General features: G+C 42.2%; 1 protein-coding gene across 10 annotated transcripts in view; it reads left to right on the forward strand.

Annotated features, from left to right (window-relative positions):
* ANO6 (anoctamin 6) overlaps positions 1 to 22,471 on the forward strand; it is a 172,895-nt gene extending 150,424 nt beyond the window's left edge. For 8 of the 10 annotated variants that reach the window (XM_014458152.2, XM_023756270.1, XM_014458149.2 and 5 more), the window contains 7 exons: positions 494 to 663; positions 831 to 928; positions 4,772 to 4,902; positions 10,345 to 10,550; positions 14,323 to 14,525; positions 15,810 to 15,915; positions 19,407 to 22,471. In XM_014458152.2, coding sequence (XP_014313638.1) covers positions 494 to 663; positions 831 to 928; positions 4,772 to 4,902; positions 10,345 to 10,550; positions 14,323 to 14,525; positions 15,810 to 15,915; positions 19,407 to 19,613 — 1,121 coding nt within the window. In that variant the 3' untranslated portion in view covers positions 19,614 to 22,471. Of the gene's footprint in view, positions 1 to 493; positions 664 to 830; positions 929 to 4,771; positions 4,903 to 10,344; positions 10,551 to 14,322; positions 14,526 to 15,809; positions 15,941 to 19,406 lie in introns of all 10 variants that reach the window. The other 2 variants (XM_023756271.1, XM_023756273.1) reach the window with 2 other exon arrangements.
* Positions 22,472 to 22,745: the final 274 nt, after the last annotated feature.

Raw genomic sequence — 22,745 nt, forward strand, 5'->3', positions numbered from 1 at the left:
AGTGATTCTCCTCTCTGGCTTGTGTCCCAGGCAGCTATTTTGTGACCAAAGTTAAGTGCTTCCCACTGGCTGCATGTGTCTGCTCAGTGGTCATGTTCTGAGAGTGATGAGCCCAATCTAAACTCTAAACTAGGAGGGGGATCTGGTTTGTCCTCCCCAAATGCTCCTAGCAAGTTTCCCTTGTTTTGTTGGTTTTCTTCAACACCTACCCTAAAAAAGACGAGAGAATATCATTCTTGCCCATTTGATAACATTGTACATTTTAAGGAACAGTTGAATACTTTTGCCTTGTGGGATATATTTATGGGGGAGAAGCTCTTATAACAATGTGTAAACTTGAATTCACACAGTAGTTGTATTAAGGAGCTCAAAACAGCTTAAATGGAAACAGTGTGAATTGTAATTTTAAAACATTTTAACTCCTGTGTCTTTGATTAGGGTCTCATCACTGTTCACAATTTTTAAAACTTAACTTTTCTTTGGTTAACTACAGAACTCCCACGGACCCAGACTGATTATGAGAACAGCCTCACCATGAAGATGTTCTTATTCCAGTTTGTCAACTACTACTCCTCGTGTTTCTACATCGCCTTCTTCAAGGGCAAATTTGTAGGTTACCCTGGAGATCCAGTGTATTGGCTGGGAAAATACAGGAATGAAGAGGTATGAACGCAGAGTTATATTCCCAAGACAAATGAAGACAGTTTCTTCATTGTACATGCTTAGATTTTTTTCCAGCCTAAAGTGAAGATCGGAAAAATTAAAATGAATGATTCTGTTTCATGTTAGAGCCATCTAAATTCTAAATGAGATTCTTTTTAATATTCCAGTGCGACCCAGGTGGCTGTCTCCTTGAACTGACAACGCAGCTGCTGATAATCATGGGAGGGAAAGCAATCTGGAATAACATACAAGAGGTGCTACTTCCGTGAGTGTCAAGTCGTGTAATCCGGGATGTGGGACAGGGGGTAACAGAGCCCACCCAGCCAAGCCTTTTGCCTACAGGTCCACGTAACTGCACGCCTACCTCTAAGGTAGCGTAGACTCGATGCTTATTAAAGGTCTCCGACAAGAAGGTCCAACCAACAGTGTAAACATGTCTGTGTTTACACCTTCATTTCCCGTAAGCCCATGGCTACAGATGATAGGGACCTGACGTTTGCCTTCCGATATTTCTTCTGATCTAAAACAGTGTGTTTTGAATCATCCTTTCTCTTGTTTGAAAACTGGGAATGCTAGGTGTTAGCCAAGTTAGAGAGTGACTCAGGCTTTTCTCGTCACTGCTTCTTCTCTGTGTATAGATGCAAGTGTCCAATTCTTTCATACAAAATTCTAACATACTAAAGATACGTTAGTCACTCTTGCTACCCAGTGCTACCCCCATCCCAAAAATACGTAGGAAGGGAGAGAAAAGCCTTTAAGTCAGCGACTCTTTTCACACTATTTAAGAATATTATGTTAATTTGGGATTCCACCATAAATGTACCTCTTCCTCCCACCCCCCAGCCCCGCTCGGGCCCTTGGCTAGGACTCTTGGAGTAAGTGAAGCAGCATACCCGGCACTGAGCCCGAGGTTCCGGTGGGGGTCTCATCAGCACCTGGTGTTTAATAGGCACTCAGCACCTGCTGAGTGAATGAGTGACTCATATACCTAAAATCCATAACGTTAATAACTTAATAGAATTAGTAAGTTAGTAGAATTGTTTGTGGGACTTGGACAGCAAGCTCAGAGCTCCACGGCCTTCCTGGTCTCACTTGGTATCGGAAGCTTCCCTGGGAATTTTATGCTGGGCATACTTAACAAGCTGGTGCAATCTCTGCATTAAGCAGCTCACTCTGGAGAAATTTTTATGATAAAATGTTAAGGAAAATTAAAGTTAAATATACAAAATGCCAACAGCGTCATCCTTTGGTCAAAGTTTAGGTAATGGATGGCTGTAATTGTCTTCCTTTATGTTTTCTGTACTTTCCTCAATGGGCACGGACTACTTACAAGAAAAGTGAACTGTTCCCTTGAGGAGAGAGATTTTATGTGCATTGGCTAGAGGGGGAACCAGAGACCTACAATAAGAGAACCCTGAATACAGGTATCCCTCATTGCTTTTTAAATTCAGGAACAATATAAACTCAGGCATGAAATAGACTCAGGGAGTCAAGGATGCTTGTGTTCAAAGTTAGGGAGTGGGAATCCTAGAGAACATTCAAAACACAAATGGTGATTTTCTGCCGTATGTGGATTAAATATAATAACGAAGATCAAAGAAAAAATGAGGTACAGAGTACTTCACACTGTGCTCTACACCTAATAAAGGCTTCGTAGAAGGCAACTTATTACAATGCTGTGATGCTAATATGCCCGGTAAACTCCTAGGAAAATTATTTAGTAACCGCTGCTGGAGGGAGGAAGCGTGCAGCCGTGGCCAGGGGAAGAAGTGTCTGTATTTTTAAAAATTGCTCTAGGTGAGTCTCATGTGCAGTCAAGATGGATGTCCCTGCACTAGAATCATGACCCAGTAGAAAACCCAAAAGACCAGGGCGATGATGGACGGACTGCGGCCTGAGATTTCCTCCCACAGATGAGTGGCTCATTCAGGAAGGCTGAACAGGAGGCTTCGCGTCTGTAGCTCAGGAAGGAAAGCTCTTCAGAGAGACTGACCTCTGATGTGACTAGTTCTGGGTGAGGGAAGGCAGGACAGTACGTTCCGGAGGGAAGCGCCGGATGAGTCAGTCATGCCAGGACTGAAGCTTCCACCCGAATCCAAACTGTGGTGGATTTGGGATCCCAGTAATAAAAGACCTGCCTCTCTGGGCCCCGGAGCGGATTCAGCAAGAGGCTGAGGCTGGAAGTGTGAGGCAGAGCAACACAGAAGCCAATCGAAACCAGTCATCTCGAGTTTGGAGTCAGGCGGGGTGATGCCTGGTGTCACAAGACACCTGTAAAACCGCAGATTCCCGGACTTGACGGATTTCAGAGCTTTGAGTTCGAGCCTAGGAACTTTGGGTTGGAGCCTAGGAAGTAGCACTAGCAACTAGCATTGTTTTTCTTGTAAGGGCTGGAGTGAGATCCGCCGATCCAGTTCTAAATAACTGAGGCCTGGGTGGGTCAAAAACTAATCCTGTGTGGTGGGGTTTGAGGTGTAAGGAAGTGTGCTGATGCTTTACCTGTTTGGAATCATTCAGTCCTGACAGCAACCCTGGGCAGTGGAGGGTTTATCACCCATTTGATTTGAACTTGACCAAAGGTACATGGTGACTAAGCAGTGAAGTGTGGATTCAGACTCAAGGGGTGTCTGCGTGTGTCCACATCCCCTCCACCTGCCACAGCCTCCTGCTTCGTCCCTAATGTCATAGAAGAGAGAGAAGTGGGGAAGGATCGTGAAGCTAGGGGCACGTTTATCATAGAGAAATCTCCCTTAGTAAACCTTGTGGAATGGTCAGTGCAAAGTTAATGCTGAGATCAGCAGCAGTGGGAAACCCCACATGGTGAGCTAGTCATATCTTACCATGTGTGTATGCACATGCAATATATACAGCTGCCTTTATTTAGTGGGAAGTCTTCTCACTGTCCGAGTGTGAAATCCATATAAACATGGTGTTCCTTCAGCCGAAGCTTAGTCGGATGTTGTGTCTGCATTTGAAGTTTGTTGTTGTGGCTCCTCCCCTGATGAACGCCACGAGGAAACCACAAGCCCCGCTGCTTTAGGGGACAACGGTTCTCTCTGCTGCAGGTGCACCCTCAGGTCGCTGCCAACTTCGAGTTCTTTTCTGGACAAATTGTCATAAAAAGGGGAGCATTTATCTGGGCCACCAGGCTTTGAGGAAGAGAAAAACACGACACAGAAAAAGAACAGTGGACGGCTCTGCGGGGACAGTGCGCAGCAATGGGCAGAGCTGGGCCACCCACGGCCGTCTCCTCCTCGCTCTGCATGATGGCTTCCAGGAAGTTTATCGTGTCTCTGGTCCTCCATCTGTCCAGCTTAGCATAGGATCTTGAGCTGTTTTATCCCATCTCGAACTATGTCACTTTTCTCTGTGTCCCTCAGTGGCTCCCCAGTTCCCTCAGAGTAAAAATCACCCAAATCCTCACAATGGTCTCTTTGTCTCCCCTGCTTGCCCCTTTGCCTTCTTTTTTGTTGTTGTTAATCCTCACCCGAGGATATTTTTTCTATTGATTTTTCTTTAGAGTGGAAAAGAGGGAGGGGGTGAGAGAGATAGGAACATCGATGTGAGAGACACAGATTGGTTGTCTTCTGCACACACCCTGACCAGGGCCAGAGATCAAACCTGTACGTGCCCTTAACCAGGAATCAAACCCAAGAACCTTCTGTGTGCAGACCAATGCTCTCACCACTGCTCAGTGACACCCTTTTACCTTCTTAATATCTCTTTTCAAATGTTACTTTTAACAAACCAAGCTGCCACCACCCCACTCCTCCCTACCACAAATGCAAACACTTTTTCTCCACAGCACTTACCACCAGCTCACAATCCATGTCTTTGTTTTTCTCTGGAAAGACAATTTTGTATAACATAGAAATGAGAAAAAAAGAAAGTTAATCAAAAGAGGGAAAGCATCTTTTAAAAACTAAACTGCCCATATAAAAGGAGCTAAGAGAAAATGTAGCAGTTACAATTTTGATACACTGAAGTACATAGTCAAAGCACCAGATGAATTTATTGGGAAGATAATGCATTCAGCTTGAGATATCACTAAATACTTTTATGACCTGGTCTGATAACATTCTAACTCATCATTTGGTCCTTTTGGCAGCTGGGTCAAGAATCTAATTGGACGCTACCGCACAGTTTCAGGTTCAGAAGTGGTAACCCCGCGATGGGAACAGGACTACCACCTGCAACTCATGGGAAGACTGGGATTATTTTACGAGTATCTTGAAATGAGTAAGTCACAAGTGATATTTTAGATGATCTAAGTTATAATGGAGCATCAGTGATATTTTAAGTGATATAAATTATATTGGAGCATGTTTTGGATCCCAAAAGTCAGGGTTATCAAGCCAAATAATGATCTAGCATATTAAAATGGGATATGTTTTCCTCCATTTGAAAGCCTGATAATATAAAACTATATAATCAGGCTTTCACATAAGGTGACTGTGTATCTTCGTTGTACAGAGTTAAAGATGTATCATCGATTATATGAAGTAGTCATTGAGGTTCATCTTCACCATTAGTTCTCGGAGCATTCTAACCATGTTGTGTGAGACTGAACTTGAAACTAATATTAGATGTGATTCGGCCCGGCTGGAGTCCACGCGGGCACGGCTGTTGGCAGATACACTTCCAAACCAAGTCCTGTAAGCCAGGCTGTGCAGGAGGCCAGGAGGAGGGACATGTTGCTGCTTGTCCCAGGGTTGATTCAGCGCCCCCCCCCCCCCCTGCTTTCACACCTGCCTCTAGCAGCGTATCTATTCCTTCTGGCTGGTGGTTCCTGCCTGGTTCCTTGAGTGACCTCATGACTCATCACTGGCTTGAATTTAGAACCATTTGGCTGGTCTGGAATTAAGATTTAGCACAGGCCTTCTGCTTCTTGATGGCCTTTGTCCATTAGTGGAGTGTTTGCTTCAGCTCTGTTTCTCTTCCGTTGAACTGGATTTTGAGCTCTCAGTTGCCTTTAAATGGATGCACCTCAAAATAGATTTCCAACTTCTTTTCTATTATGCATGGCACGATTATATCTGTCAGAAGGCTAACAATGCGTATGTTTTGTATCTGCGCCCTTTCAGCTAACCATTGCAATGAATTACAGTTTCTTAAGCTCAGGAGAATAGAACAGGAGGCACAACATTTTGGGTGACAGACCTTGCATTTATGCAAAGGGGTCTGTGTGTTTGCAGACACCCTTTGTGGTTCCTGTTTACAAGTCGGCAGAGAGAAAGGGCGGCTTTTATTAAGTCACATTCTATATATAAAATAATTGCTTGTAAAAATACATGTTATCCATGGAAACACAGCTGCTTCCTTCAGTGAGTGAAAGGTTCATCTCGGAGCTTCTACAGTCAGCAACGCTTTGCAGCCTGAAGTCTGATTTGAATTTCCTTTTTGCTCGTGTTATGTTTTGTGACCAGGTTCAATTAAGGGTGTAGCTGCCATACATAATGCAGAAGCTATATTTATTCTATTTCCAAAAGGACTTTCAAGACACTTACCTGTTATTCTAAAATGAGTCATAATTATAAATATTTCATGTGGAGCCATTATCAGCATTAATAACAACATGCTGGGGCAGAATGTCATTTGTTATTTTGGCACCAATAAAAGTTGGAAAAAAAGAGTTATTTTCCTGGAGTTGATTAGTCAAACCAGTGACATTGAGAGGAAAAGTTACAGGGTTGTGGCTTGGGGAGAAGTTGATATGACCTTTAGGGTTTCCTACTCTCATTAAAATAATTTCCAACTAAATAATTTGGCCTCACCCTACCTTAAAAGATGAAATAACAACTATTATAGTTTTTTTTATATTTATTAAATTGTTTTCCTATTATCTAAATAATACCTAATGAATTAGAAAAATTAATCAATTTATAAGAGTAGGCAGTCTGTTATTCCATCTTCAACTCCATAGTGAAATCTATTATTTTGTGGGCGATAGAATTCCTAAGTGCCTTCTGAATTATTTTTGTTTTTCTAAAGAGAGTGCCTTTGGTGGTGGTCTCATCACCACACAGTTTCTCCTTCCTTCCTGTTTCCCATATCATGATGATACCACCATGTGCCTTTTCAGTTATGAAGGGGAACACCTTCCGACAAACAACCCTGGAGCCCCCCGGCCTTGCGTAGGCCTTGCGCCGGCCGAAACACCTGCCTTCTGTTCTGAGGAATTCCTGCCAGGCCCCCGCAGCGACCCTCCACTTCCCACACACGCTAGCTGTCCTTTTCTCAGGCCTTAGCTTGATCCCTGTGCGCGACTGACGTGCCTCTCCCCGCCAGCTTGCTTCTGTGGGAGGGAGCTGCCAGGCCTCTGCTTCTTTCATTCGCAGCTGGAACACCAACGCCTGGCCCTAGTCCTCATAGGCACTTAAGTGACTTGAGCTTGGAGTTTCAACACACACATCCCACTGTGAGTGGAATTTACATTAAGATTGCTCCAGCCACCCCCACCAAGTTCTGTAGGGCATGGGTTTGGGGAGGGACTTTTTTTTAAATATATTTTTATTTCAGAGAGGGAGAAAGAGATGGAAACATCAATGATGAGAGAGAATCATTGATTGGCTGCCTCCTGCTCCCTGGGGATCGAGCCCACAACCCCAACCGGGAATCAAACCAGGACCTCCTAGTTCATAGGTTGATGCTTAACCACTGAGCCACACCGGCAGATGAGAGAGGGAGGGCGCTTTATGAGTGAAATTTCTTTTTATTTAGCGAATTCCCCACTATCCTTTGAGATTATTGGAGTAATCTGGGGTGTTGACCAAAATTGCCTCCCTGAATGTATGGTTGTGACTTCTGAAATCTTGGGCATGGGACATAAGAGAAATGGTCTGTCAGTCTATAGTCCGGAGGCCGTAAGCTAGCATTTCGTACATAGAGCACCACACAGCACAGGCAGCAGTGTCTCCAGAACTTGGCGATGCCTTCCCAGTGGGCACGAGCCATAAATGGAATGCAGTAAAGTGATGACATGGACCCTGTTTGACCTCACCTTCCTCCATCCCTAACTTTTAAAAATTAAATGTATTAATTTCTCCATTTAATTTACTGTCATTAATAACAGCTGTCTTCACCTGCTCCTTGCACCACCCCCTTCCTCTCCTCTTGCTCCAGGGCTACAGCACCCCAACCCCACTCTCTAGGATGCAGGCCTGTCTCCCCCACTTCCTCACCTCTGCTCTGTTTCCATCCACCACCTGCACTGATGTTTCCTTGTCTTGGCAGAATGAGCTTTCCAAAATGGAAGAAGCATTATAGCTAGGTAGCCTTTAAAAAAATGTGTGTATACATATATATTTTTATATATGTGTACACACACACACATACCCCATGGCTTTTTAAAATTTAAGGGAAACAATAACGAAGAGGAAACACATGCCACAGAGAGGGAAATGTTTGGCCATATCAAAATCAGCCTAGTACCGTGGCCAGCAAACTGCGGCTCTCAAGCCACATGTGGCTTTTTGGCCCCTTGGGTGTGGCTCTTCCTAAGCCTTAGGAGTACCCTAATTAAGTTAATAACAATGCACCTACCTGTATAGTTTAAGTTTAAAAAATTTGGCTCTCAAAAGAAATTTCAATCGTTGTACTGTTGATATTTGGCTCTGTTGACTAATGAGTTTGCCGACCACTGGGCTAGTAGGCACATCACTAAGGACTGAAATGTGAGTGCCGCGGGCAGATCCAGCAGAAGTCTCGGTGCAAGGATGAGGGCTGCAGCAGGGGTGGAGAAAGACTCAGTGTAGGTACTTCAAGAAACTTGACTTTAAAGTGATGAAGAAAGCGTGGAAAGTATTAGCATGTAGGTCATGAAGAAGTGCCAGGCGAGGGTTATCTTTGTTTTCCCGATGGGTGTTTTTGCCCTGCTGAATTGAATTGATAGGCTGTTACTTTCTCTTTCTTGCTTGCTTTCAAAAGTTGTTCTCACTTGAATATCAGAACAGACTATACCAACTGGAATTGATTTTGGTGTAAAAAGTGAGGACTCTATGCCAGTTTTTCCAGTGTGGAGCTAATCGCTCCATGCCCGAATCTACTGATTTGAAGTATCATATTTATAATACATTAAAATCCCATGAATATCTGCATCTGTTCTTAAAATCTATTCTGTATAATTCATCCTATCTACTAGTGCACCTGTTATAAACTGTTTCAATTATCATAGCACTGTAATATGTATTAATATCTTGTAGAGCTAGTCCCGTTTTGTTGTTCTTCAGGATGTCCCTAATACTGTCAGTTCACACATTCCTCCTACTGTTTTATTTGTGTATATTTCTTTAAAAATTTCAGCATCACCTTTCAGCTTTTTTTATTCATTTGGGATTGTTAACTAAATTTGCATTCAAACTCTAATTTATATTTTAGAGGAAAAAATGTGATATGTCCCCAAAGTTGAGTCTGTGCATCATTTATTCATTCATCATTTGTTTTACCTTATTTTTAAAAGGCATTGTAAGAGTCTTAACATTTCTCACTAATGTATTTCTAAATCGTCTGTACTTTTGTTGTCATTATAAATGGTATCTTTTCTTTTTTGGGTTTTTAGCTGAGCTTATTGCCAATCTAGTCTGAATTTCTGGCTTCCCTTGAATCATGAGGTCTGACAGCTGTGAGTGGTCCCTTCGTTAGGACACGCACTTGCCAGTTCACACCTGTAGGTAGTTGAGTTCATTCAGGGTTAGATGAGTCATAGACACAGACATTGACATCACTGCTTGATGCTGTGCTGCTGACTCAATGACATCACCAGCTCTAGTCCTTGCTTATCTGATTTCCCTGGACATGACCACACCTGTTTGTACCACAGCCTGGCCTCTGAGACCAGAAGCCATTGCCAGCTCCTCCTGCCCAGCCACCCTCCACAGCCTGGCCCTTCCTGACCAGAGTGGTCCCTGCCCCTTGTCTAAGCGGTAGCCCTAAAGGGGCTGACATTCTCCTCTCCTCCACAGTCTTACTTGCATTTGTAAGTCTGCCAGTTAGGAGGGAAGGGTCTAAAACGGAACATAATAATGTAGAGTATATATAGTGTACGCCACGTAAATTACAGGCGAGAACTTCTAAGTCACCACTTGCATCTTGACTTATGGTGACCACATAGACGGCAGCAACTTCAAGATAAAACTTCCTAAGGAAGGGATTATATTTTAACTTAAGACACGTTTGTCATGCACTGGCAGACTCAGGGGAGCTTGCTCATTTGCCTGTTTTCAGCGTATTTCCTCCACCGTTCTCTAAGCGGAGTCTCCCCAAAGGTGCATGTCTTATTTCTTTTTAGCTTGTTAGATATTGCCACAGTTTTTCTTTTTTTCAGCCCTAACTCACAAATCATCTTCCAATGTTCTATTATGTCAACATTGAGAATGAATTATATGCTTAGAGTGTCCCAAGTTCATTTAGCAGCAAATAACTTTGGTTGATTAAAGATGTTTAAATATATTATTCCTATTAAGTATATAAATGTGAAAGAAACAGGCTATAATTCATCTTTTTCCTTAGAGTTCTCATATTTGTGTTTTTTTTCCTTAGAGTTCTCATATTTGTGTTTTAATTATTTCACTGTTGAATATTATTAGTGCCACAAATGTCTGTTCTCTTTGGGGGTTAGTTTGTTGTTTGCCGTTGTCTTTCCATCCCTCCACCATCCATGATGTGTGTCCATTTCATTGACAGTTATTCAGTTTGGCTTTGTCACCTTATTTGTGGCCTCTTTTCCACTGGCCCCTCTGTTGGCTTTGGTGAACAATATATTGGAAATACGAGTGGACGCGTGGAAAATGACTACCCAGTACCGTCGCATGGTGCCAGAAAAAGCCCAGGACATCGGAGCATGGCAGCCCATCATGCAAGGAATCGCAATTCTGGCTGTGGTAACCAACGTGAGTAAAACCGAGGTCACGGGGTCAAGTTGTTGAAAAGGGCAAAAATGCATTAGCATTGCTACCTGAGGAATCAGATGTTTGGTATTTCTTAAAATGGGAGAAGGATGCAAGACTCTCATCCATATCAACAACATAGTTGTAATTGTTCATATTTTTAATGTATTTTATTTGTAATTATCACTCATGACTTACAAAGTCAAGATCTCTTACTGAGGCAGTTGCTAAGAAGACTAACCATTATATTATTGTTGCACATGTGCTAAAGTTTTTATTCCCTAGAAACATGGTAATAGTAATAACAAGTACTGACTTTTAATCCTCACATGACTGTAAAAGGAATTATCCAAAAGTGCCTTTATAATGGAGATAAAAATCGATCCATTTAAATATGAGGACCCTAAAATAGCGGCTATCATTCCACCATATTTTACCATCTATTCCAATTTATCAACGTAAAATATTAACTATTTGGTGATGAAATATAAACACTTTGTGCATTCCTAATCGGTGTCACCTTCCTTGTCTCCTAGGACAGAGGTTCTTTAAGGAGGCAGGTCCCATCTCTCCTCCCCACCCCACCCCTTAGTCACGGCGAGCCACTCTCTGGTTATTAGCTAAGCCACCTCATACCCTGCGTGTGTGCTGTGAGGGAACAGAATTCAGTTGTTTACAAGCTGTACTGATTATGGACCTGTCTGAACAATCTCTCTCTCTGTCTTTTTCCCAACAAGCCAACAGGAAGCTCTCAGGCAGACCACTTCCCATGCCAGCTTATCAGGGGACTTCCTACCCCAGAAGTACTCTTACAACCAGGCTATTTCTTCCCTTATTTCACAGCCAAGTTCACTCCCAGGTTGCAGTCTCCAGCAACATGATATCCCGGTTTTAATTTATTAATCAAGCCACACTTGCCCTGAGTCCCTAGCCTTTTCCCACAAGCACTTACAGAAACAGAACCAAATTCGGCAGCGCCCGTGGGCCAGGCTCCTGGATGGGGGGCGTAGCCGAGCACTGCAGGCTCTGGGGTCAGACCCGAGCTCCAGCTCCCAGCTCTGTAGCATCCCAGCCGCACCACCGTGGGCCAGGCCTTAACACTCTGAGCTCGTTTCCTCATTTGTAAATTGAATAATTCCCGATCACACACTTTAAGAATATCATATACCACAAAGGGCGGTTAGGGAATTCATTGAGTTAATGTGTGGAATGCTCAGGGCCTGGGCCTCCTGGAATGTTAGTTGCCACTGTTTATCCTCTGCATTCCTCTTCACCATTCACAGTGACTCCGTGGAGACTGGGACAGGTGTCTAAGCTAGAGGCACAAGAATTTAACAATGTGCTACTGTCTGGACCAGGCTTAGTTATAGTTCTCTGGGATCCAGCTGTCACCCCCAGAACCCTCCATTGATCTGAACTGCATGCCATCCCTCCTTTTTGGAGAAAGTTGCAAATCACACACACGCAAAAGCAACTAATAGATTCCATGAGCGTCCATTCCCCCAGAGAGCCCACACCTTCCACATCCACAGCACTGCGAAACGCAGACTGATGTTGGGAAATATGACAGGCTTCAAGCTCCACAGTCATAAGAGAATGAATCTGTCACGTTCAATATGCTGCACAGCATTAAGCGGGGCGGGAACGTGGACTTGTGTGCTTTAGCAACATTTTCAGCAACGAGGTTTGAAACCAAAAGCGTTTTTGTTTGACCTTCAGCTAACCAGAAAATTCAATTGAGTCATACTCCCCATTCCTCAAGCGTCTGGTTTGATTGTATCAGGCACCTTGTCCTCGTATCCCCAGCCTGGCTCCACTCCATCAGCGCAGATGGAGTACTGGCTGTGTTTCCAGGGCCACCCTCTGTGTATGTACACGTGTGTGCGCACACAGGCACACGCGTGCATGCTCATGGTGCTGCTGGTTCTTACCCAGGTAGGCGTCGTTTCTTGCGCATGTATATCATCACCTCGGCTACCAAATGTGGGCCTCCCCAGTCTAACATGCACAAGAAAGGCTAACTTTCCAAAATAGGGGAACTTTTAACTGTAGGAAGAAGAGAATAGCGATAGCAGAGATAAAAATGGACATTAAGCAGGAGTTTGGTATACAGTCACTCATTTTAAAGCTGCTCGCTCAATAAATAAGATGAATTGACATTGTTGTATTGTGCCAGAGCATCTGCTATTGAAGACCAATTTTAATTTATTTTTACATAAAGGGAGAATTGTGTTAGGAACAGCATGTGAAATGAAGCACTGCATTTATTTGTACTCAAAGCAGCTCAATTCAGGAGGAGAAAGTATCTTGTCTGAAAATAATAGAATTAACTTCCTTGTCGGAATTTGTGTAGCTCCCTAAAGCACATCTGCAGGTGATTCTCTAAAAAGCTACAGTTGAGTAAAATAACAAATATTCTTGCCTTATACCACCACCACCACCACCACACACAGAAATATTTCACTTTGGGGGAAATTTGCAATACAAAAGCCCCTTATTTGTTTTCCTAGTTTGCCTGAGATCTTGTTTGTTGACTTGTGGCCTCACTGTATCTAAACCATATGTTCCTATGAATACTCTTACAAATCATAGCGTGCCAGAAACATGACTGTTCTTCTGCTTCAATAAATGCCCAAATCAGTGAGCTTTGTTTAGTCACATAGATTTTGGATTGAAATATTCTTTCTCCTTCCTTCAAACCAATTTTACACATTGGAAAGCTTAAAGCCCAAATTAAAAACTTTTGGAGAAAATCCATGTAATTCATAGTACTTTCCTTCTGAGTAGATGTCTGCCTATCTGCCTAGTTTAGACTCACGTTTAACTTTGACCCATACTTATTCCTTTAATCTGGAAACACACTAAACTTTGTTATTTAATAATTTATAATGTTCACAACTTTATCCATTTAATATTTTAGAAGTTTAGAGGCTTAGATACTATATCTAACAAAACAGACATCATTGCTTGACTGTGTGAATGGAGCAACCCAAAGTAAGGGGGAAGGGAGGGTTCTGTTGTTGTTTTCTACATTTTAATAACATTAATTTAAAAATAGTTGCTCTCTAATGAAGCAACATCCATAAGTATATACTGACAGTTTAAAATAAATGAGATTATAGACTGACTTGTCTGAACAAGTCTAGATACTATAGAATAAAAGTATGAATCTAAAGGCCATTAACTTAGATCAAGGAAAATGTATTTTATGCAGCTTACATTCCATTTTTAAGAGACAAACTATTTTAAAATCAGTTTTGCATTAATTATTTACACTACAAAAGAATTATATAGAGCCAAATTATTTTTAGAATATTACACCTTCTCCATCTAAATCATAAAAGATTTAAATTATATTGAATAGAGCTCCAAGGTTGATTGAATCTTGTTATATTCTAATTTTTGAAAAAATAATGCACATACATTATATATGCAAGCAGCTCTTGAGTTATCCACAATTATTCTTACTGTACTTAAGAAACATCTCAGGCAACTTTAGGCCTTGCTTTTGAACTGTAGATAAGATTTCTGGACATTTTTTAGAATTGAAGATGAAAAGGAAAGGAACTATTCTACTTTAAAGCAACTGCTCAAAGATTTTAGGATATTCACTCTATATCCATTTGTTATAGATTTAGTTAGGAAAGAATTAAGGTTCCCGAATCTTCAATTTTAAAAACAATCAGCTGATAAAAATGTAATTCTGGCATCTTTGTTAACCATCCCTAAAAGGGCTCTAAATTAATGCCCCCCTCTTGTTTTCCTCCCAACACAGGCCATGATTATTGCTTTCACATCAGACATGATCCCCCGCCTGGTGTATTACTGGTCCTTTTCTGTCCCTCCCTATGGGGACCACCCCCACTACACCATGGAAGGATACATCAACAATACTCTCTCCATCTTCAACATCGCGGACTTCAAAAACAGAAGCAAGGGAAATCCATACACTGGACTTGGTAACTACACAACATGCAGGCAAGTTTTGCTTATGTGTTTAAAAATGCATTTCATCTTTAGGATTTTTATTGTAAGGCAATTCTATTTGGTATAATTTAAATAAAATAGCTAGAGATATCTTTTCCTAGCTATCTTTTCTATCAAACTTAAAGAATAATACATAAAAGTTAATACAGATAGGGTTAGCGCTTCCAATCATAAAGCAAGATTTAAAGGTGAGAATTTCAAATGATTACAGGGAGACTGATTCCAAAGAAAAGACTTATATTTTAGAAAGAAGAAACTTAAGAGTTCCAAAAAGCGAGATAATTCATTTGTCATGACTCATGTGTTATTAAGCACAACCTGACAACATTGAATGATGACAAACTAGCTCTCTCATTTAACAAAGAGATGCAAAGACAAGAAATGCAAATACCTCCACCTCGCCAGCAATATTCTCTAAAGGTATTCCAAAGTGCTCTGCATTTATTTTAATGGCCGGTGGGATCACCTGTGGACAGTATATGTGAACTAAATTACCCCTTGATAAAGTTTGTTGACTACAGGTCATTGAGTAACTTTTTTTTTTAAACCTAAAGGAGGATTTAAAATGTATTTAGTTCTACTCCTCAAAGCCTTCTTCAATTCGGATTCTCAACAACACAACCAAGAAACCAGAAATAAGCCTCAAATAAAAGTTTCAAATTTACACACAGTAGAGCTTCTTCAGAATTCCACATTGAATCTGCTTTATATAATTCCAGAGAGTAATTAAACTCTCCTAGGACTAATAGGTTACAGGAAGAAAATTAGAGGTGTGCTGCTTGAGGGAGAGGCACCAACAGCAGTAGCACATGACCTCTGACCACAAGGAAACGAGCAAGAAACTTGTAACAAGCAGACAGTACTCGCAATAGAGTGGAGAACCCCATAGCCGAGTGAACGCCGATGGCACCATGAGATAAACAAATTTATAACTATATTTCAGAAATACACTCAATCGTTTTAGTTATATAGTCTTAAGAAAGCAAGGATAAAACACTAGGAAAAAAATGTAAGACACCTTTGTTCTCTTTTTACAAAGATGGCATCTGTCATTACCATCATTTCCCCATTGTATGTGAAATATCACTGGAAGAAATATCACTGGAAGAGTATTTCAGGGTTTTGTTACCAAATTAAACTCTTGGAGAATATTTATATGATGTCCAACTTTAAAAAAGCGTTGTTTAAAATAGGACCTCTTTTTAAATGGACTCCTTGTTTACAGTATTTAATCAAAAAGAATGACCTCCTGATCTGCCTCCACTGTGTTTCCAGGTATCGTGATTTCCGGTACCCTCCTGGACACCCTCAAGAGTATAAACACAACATCTACTACTGGCACGTGATCGCGGCCAAGCTGGCTTTTATCATTGTCATGGAGGTAGGAGAAGCAGACAGACTTTGAAGTAATTTATACGGCAATATATTTGCATACCTTTTATCAGCTTTAAGTGTCTCCGACTCTGACTTTAAATGTACCATACATTCTTATCTCTTGCTAACAATTATTTTAGGACACGTATTAACCAAATTTGACCTGAGAATACCCATAAAGCTCACATTAATTAAATGAAGTTGCTTATCTGCTTTAAAAGTGAAAAGCACGTTGTGTGCTAAGGGGATTCAATTCTTTTCAATTCAGTATGGAGTGTCTTCGGTAGGGAGTTGGGCACTGGGCTATATGTTAGGCTGAGAAGGGGCTTATTCAGAATGAATAAAATGTGATCTCTGCCCTTGAGAAACTTATTGCTGTTAATAGTTTTACTTGTATTATTATGTCTATTAATTTTACTTGTATTATTATATTAATTTTCATAAAATACCTTCTTATAATATTTTTATAATATTTTATATTCTTAAAGTTAACCAGCTTTGAAAAATGAATAAGGCAGCTATCAATTTGAAATTGATCTAGTCAACTTTACTTTTTACACTGAGTGAATAGCTACCACCAAATTCCAGAGCCTCAGAAATTGCTTGCTGTGGTCAGTTAGGATTACATTTAGCTGCAAGCAACAGAAAATCTATCTGTAGTGGTTTAAACAAATAAGGGTTGGTTTTTCTCACATAAACTTCACTGGAAGTAGGTGAACGCTCCTGAGTCAATAACAGCTTGCTGACACAAGGAGCATGTCTCTGATTTTCTAGGTTTTCTCTCATTCAGTGCCACTTTATGGTTGCAGCATGATGGCTGGAATTCCAGATCACAGGCTATGTCCTCGGTCAGAAGAAGGAGAAGGACGATGCTAGCCATATCTGTTCCTTTTTGTCAGGAAAGAAAATACTTTGCCAGAACCCCCCAGGGAAGACTTTCATGTACATCTTATTGGCTAGATTTATAGCAAATGATTCCTCCTCACAGCAAAGAATGCTGAGACAGGAAGTATTTGGTTTGCTCTGAATAAAATCATAATTTGTTAGCAAGAATGAAGTGGGATCGGGTACCTGGCTTTGCTCATGTTTCTAGTATTTTTTAATAGTTACCAAATACTAATAGAAGAAGAAAATAATTCATCATTGGCTCACCATAATAAGTGGGTTCTAGAAGTACTGTATCTGGTATACAGCAAGAGTTACTAGTTTATATTCAAGTATGTCATTACCAAAGTGTTTAGATTTCTACTTTTGATCTCATGGTATACTAGTTACTGTGGGGCCATCTCACTACAAAACATTTGGAATCATCTTAAAACATAGTTTCCTTTCCTTTTGAGCTCACAAGGGAGGAGCATCTACAAGAGGGAGCAGCATCTCTTCCAAGACCCAGAGATTTAACAGCTCTACCTAAACCATAGACAGAAACACAGGGAGTCAGCCAAAATGGGGAGACAAAGAACATGCCCCAAATAAAAGAACAGGAGAAATCTCCAAAAAAATAACTAAATGAAATGGAGGCAGGCATTCTATCTGATACAGAGTTCAAAACAATGGTTACAAAGATGTCAAGGAACTTAGAACTTCAACAGCATAAAAGAGGATATAGAAACCACACACACACACAAACACACAACAGAAATGAAGAATATATTAAGAGCAGTGGTTCCCAACCCTTTTTTTTGGCCATGCCCCTACCCCCGCCATGACATATAATTCTTATTCAAAAAGTGAACTCCTGTTCATGTGGAAGATGCCTAAAAGGCCATTAACAAGCTTTCAAAGAACATGGCATCAATGAAAGAGAAACATAAAAGAACAAAAGGACAGTTGAAGTACTGAGGAAGAAATCACTACGAAATTGTTTAAAAAAATATGAAATATGAAAAAATAGCAAAGTTTCAAAACATAGGGAACTGAAATGAATAAATAAGTCACAATATATCCTTATATACTATACTAGAGGCCCGGTGCACGAAATGTGTGCACGGGGGCAGGGGGAATCCCCCTCAGCCCAGCCTGCACCTTCTCCAATCCGGGACCCCTCAGGGGATGTCCGACTCACAATCCTGGACCGCTGGCTCCTAATCGCTCACCTACCTGCCTGCCAGCCTGGTCGTCCCCAACTGCCCCCCCCCCCCCCCCCGCTGGCCTGGTCGCCCCCAACCCCCCCCCACACACACACACGCTGGCTTGGTTGCCCCATGCAGCCTGCTGTTCAGTTGTTTGGTCGTCCCTCACTAATCCCCCTGCTGGCCTGGTCGCCCCATGCAGCCTGCTTGTTCAGTCGTGTAGTCATCCCTCACTAACCCTCCTACCAGCCTGATTGCCCCCTGCCGGCCTGATCATAGGCAGCCATCTTGTGAGGGTGTAGGGTCAATTTGCATATTACTTCTTTATTATATAGGATATGAGGCCCCTAGAACCATAAGAAATGCAAAAAAACTCACTGTTAAAAGCTCATTCTCGAATTGCCCCCATTAAAAATCAAATTGCTGTGCCCCATGTTAGGAACCACTGTATTAGAGGGAATCAAAAGTAGGTTATATAAAGCAAAGGATTGAATCAGCAGTTTGGCAGATAAGGTTGCAGAAAACACCCAATCAGAACAGCTAAAAGAATCCAAAAAAATGAGGATAGTTTAAAGAGCCTCCGGAACAACATCAAGCATGCCAGCATTCACATCATGGGGTACCAGAAGGAGAGGGAGAGAGCAAGAAATTTAAAACTTATTTGAAGCAATAATGACAGAAAACTTCCCTAGCTTGGCAAAGGAAATAGGAAATGTCCTGGACGTACCTATCCAGGAAGCACAGAGAGTCCCCAGTGAGGTGAACTCAAAGAGGCCAACACCAAGACACATCATAATTAAAATGACAAAGGTTAAAGACAAAGAGAGTATCTTAAAAGCAGCAAGAGATAAGCAGTTAGTTACCCAGAAGGAAGCTGCCATAAGACTGTCAGCTGGTTTTGCAACAGAAACTTTGCAGGCCACAGAGATGGCATAAAATATTCAAAGTGATGAAAAGCAAGGACCTACAATCAACATTCTACCCAGCAAAGCTATCATTTAAAGCAATTTAAAAACACTGTATACAATATCTATTACGAGTTTTATAAAGCTCAAATCAAGCAAGACCAAACAATGTATTATTTGGGATGTATACATATTTTGTTAAACTTTTTTTAAGTAAAAAAATATATAGAGTTTACTTTTGGGGAAGAGGCTTGGGACAAGATAGAAAAGGCACACACACTAGAAATGTACAGAATTATCAGTGTTGTGGTGAGTATTGTAGATACTAGAGCTGTTCTTTTCTATCAAATAGTATTCCTGAAATAAGTAACACCATGGAGCTCCTTGGCACAGCCTGGACGGACATGTGCAGTGCCCACCCCCTTGTCCAGATGCACTGTCATGGTGACCAGCAAGAATAAAGGAGAGGACTGTTCCCTCCATGTCTTTGTGGTTGACTTGTTTCTTTTTCTCTCCTTCAGCATGTCATCTACTCTGTGAAATTCATCCTGTCATATGCAATTCCAGACGTATCGAAAAGGACGAGGAGCAAGATCAAGAGAGAAAAATACCTAACCCAAAAGCTTCTTCATGAGAATCACCTCAAAGACATGACCAAAAATATGGGGGTCATCGCTGAGACCATAATGGGAGCAGCAGATAACCATTTACGACCCAAATTAGAATAAGAGCTTTATGATCTGAGAAGCACTTGAAAGAATTTTACTCTGTCAAAAATTACTATGAACCTCTGATGAAAGTGCTTCAAAAGCACCCCTTCTGCAGCAGGATGGACTTGTGTTTTCCTGTTTGATTGTTTTTAGGGAGCGTTTTGCTGCTTCACTTTGCCAGACCTGCGCCAGTGACCTTCCCCTCACAGTGCCATCCTTAGAGACGAGACACGCCGGCTTCTGCGTGACTGAAAATCGCTGGCTCGGAGTTCCGCCTGGAGGCTGTATGAAGTGGCAAATAGACTCAAGGATTCCTGACATTTGGGCAAATTATCACAGCCCTACAGACAAGGAAACCTCAGTGAACAGGAAACAGTTTCAGTCTTCATGGTGGCTACCTGTCCATCTCACAGAATGCTCTTCATGCACGGGGATGAGGACAGCGAGGTCCTGCAGTGTGTTTGTGCTAACCCACAGCGACGCCTCTTACTCCCAGGAGCCGTCCCAGAATGTTCTGTGCCTAATCAATGTTGACTGCTGTGCAGCTCAAAGGGAATAAGATGACAAAAGCAGGGAAAGTTACAGATTCAAGTAGAATTTAATTCCTATTGATCAGGATAATTAATTTACCTCTCCTACTAAAGATGTATAGTTTCTTGGGTGGGGAGGGAAATCAAGGAATTAAAATTACCTCTTCTAAAGATGTGTAGTTTCTTGGAAAAACAAAGAAATCAAGGAATTAAAATTACATTTCTATCAACATAATAGTCTGGGAAAGATAAGCCCATCGATTTCCCACAGTTGCCCTCTATCCACTAGCTGCAGAGCACACAGTATTACAGATCACGAGCGCCATCGCAAATGGCCCCCTACACAGCCACTGTGACATGATGATGCCGAGCGTGCTTACCAGAACACAAGTGCCCTGATGGTGAGCCACACTGTGTCCCTGTGTGGAGAGCACCTTTTGGCAAGGATTCCACGTGTCCATGGGATCAACATACCAAAGCCTCTGCCCCAGGTAGCTCCCTGCACCCTCCATTCTGTTCCCAACCCAGGAACTTGTTTGTAATTGCATGTTTGCACGGGGGGGGGGGGGGGGGGGGGCATTTGTGGGGAGGGAGGAAGACAGGAGTAAACCCAGATTATTCCCAACCCAGAAAAGACTCTGGGTTTGATTTGTACTTCCAGCATCCTTAAGGCCAATCGGGCATTTAGGCTCTGAAAAGAAAATGGTTTGGTCACAAACCCTGCCCTCAGCCAGAGGTCACTTCCTGCTGAACGCCTGCACCATGCCTGTCTTGCCCGAGATGTGTTCAGCTGAGCAGTCTTCACAGCGCCTTACTGCCTTTCAGGTGCTAGGCCCTCTGGGGAACTCGAGAAGATACGGAGCCCGCACTCCTCACTCCTCATAACGGGAGTGATGGGTGCGGGAGAAGGTGTCTAGCACCGGGTCCTTGCTCGATGGGCTGCCACCCACTGGGGTGCTGCTAAACACCCAGGTGTCTTGGGAGCCAAGCTGCTCAGAATCCCAGCAGCAAAGGCAAAGGAAACATGTTTTAGTGTTTAGAGGCTTGTTACCATAGGGTAGTCGAACTCCAGGTCACAATTCTAAACACCTGCCATAAATGTTTAAAAAAAAAAAAAGCAGTATTTACGTAGGATTCCTCAAAGCAGTCTCTGGACTTTTGAATTGTCCCAATGGACCAGGGACAGCATTTCACTAACTGTCTGGATAAGGCTGCCGATGTGATCAGAACATAGCCATGAGGGGCCGACTGCACCGGGAGTGAGAAACGAATTTCTTCCCGGGGGGGAAGCTTTCTCATCCCACACAGCCTAGTGCCACTCCTCCTGCCCCACTCCCTGCGATGCGCTCCTGGAAGTGGTGCGCTTCCTCCGATGACCTCTTCTCCTCTCTCAACTGTATGACTGTCTCCCAGTGTTGGATTTGGCAGTTCCTCATTGTGTATGGAAGCATGGAAAAGAAAAGCTCTTGCCTTATCTCCTCGTATACACAACGCTAAAAGAATTATGCATTTTCTTTCATACGTTGTCTTCACGGTCTAAAACGTGCTTCCTTGGACAGGAGGGCATAAAACCTCTACAATTTTTAAGGCAGCAGACGTGACATATGACACTGCCAACATTCCCCAAACAGCTCCGTTGTAGTGGGCGCCCAGGGTCACCCAGGACACCAGCACTGGTAATGTAAGTCTAGTGCTGGCTTGTCAGTGGCGAAGAAACATGTGGGGCTCTGCCTGCAGCCATCATGGCTGGGTCTAAGCGTGTGCAGAGGCAGCGCCCCTGGGAAGGTGAATGGGTGTGGCCGTGGGCCTGTGAAGGGAAATCCAGCCCTAGAGCTGCCCAGCGTTAACCACTAGAGAAGTGTTCATGTCCTATCCTTTTGTAATGCCTGTGAATTTTAACAGAGCGAAGCATTAGGCCAAAATACTCAGGGGAGTTTTCTTTAACTATCCCTCCGATGTTTTAGTTATGTCAGTAGATAGAAGGGGAAAGCTACCATTTGTGTTGGAAAACTAAACAAGGCCATCTTAGAAACTGTCACCAAAGTCTTCCCTTTGAATTGCGCACACATCTTGAATTTCAGAAAACATGAATTCACAATAGGGGGGCAGAATGTGCTCTGTTATTGAAACACTTCTTGTAACATTTGTCATGTTTGTATTATATTTTAAGATGTTTGAAAAATTAAACTGTAAGAGTAGCTTAAATAAATTAGAACTGAAATATTCATATAATGCTCTTCATGCACCGTGGCATAAGATGGAAAGTTTATAATGTTTTGTGATTTCTGTGCATTTTAATATCCTTTTATAATTATGAACATTTTAATAAAATCATTGTAAAAACAGTACTGTGGTCTACTCATTTAATTGTCATAATTGGTACACAGCAGGTATAATTGCTCTTTCTTAAAAAACATTATCACTCAGATAACAAATGTGCACTTTTATATAGATTACTAGACGCCCGGTGCAGGAATTTGTGCATGGGTGGGGTCCGGCCAGCCTGCCCCAATGAGGGCCGATCGGGGGCAGGGCCGGCCATAGGGAAGGGCCACAGGAAGTTGCGGGGGGCCGAACGGGCCCCAATCAGGCCAGTTGGCTGCTGCAGTGTGCGTCACAG

Source organism: Myotis lucifugus, unplaced genomic scaffold (assembly GCF_000147115.1).
Source record: "Myotis lucifugus unplaced genomic scaffold, Myoluc2.0 scaffold_91, whole genome shotgun sequence".
NCBI lineage: Eukaryota > Metazoa > Chordata > Mammalia > Chiroptera > Vespertilionidae > Myotis > Myotis lucifugus.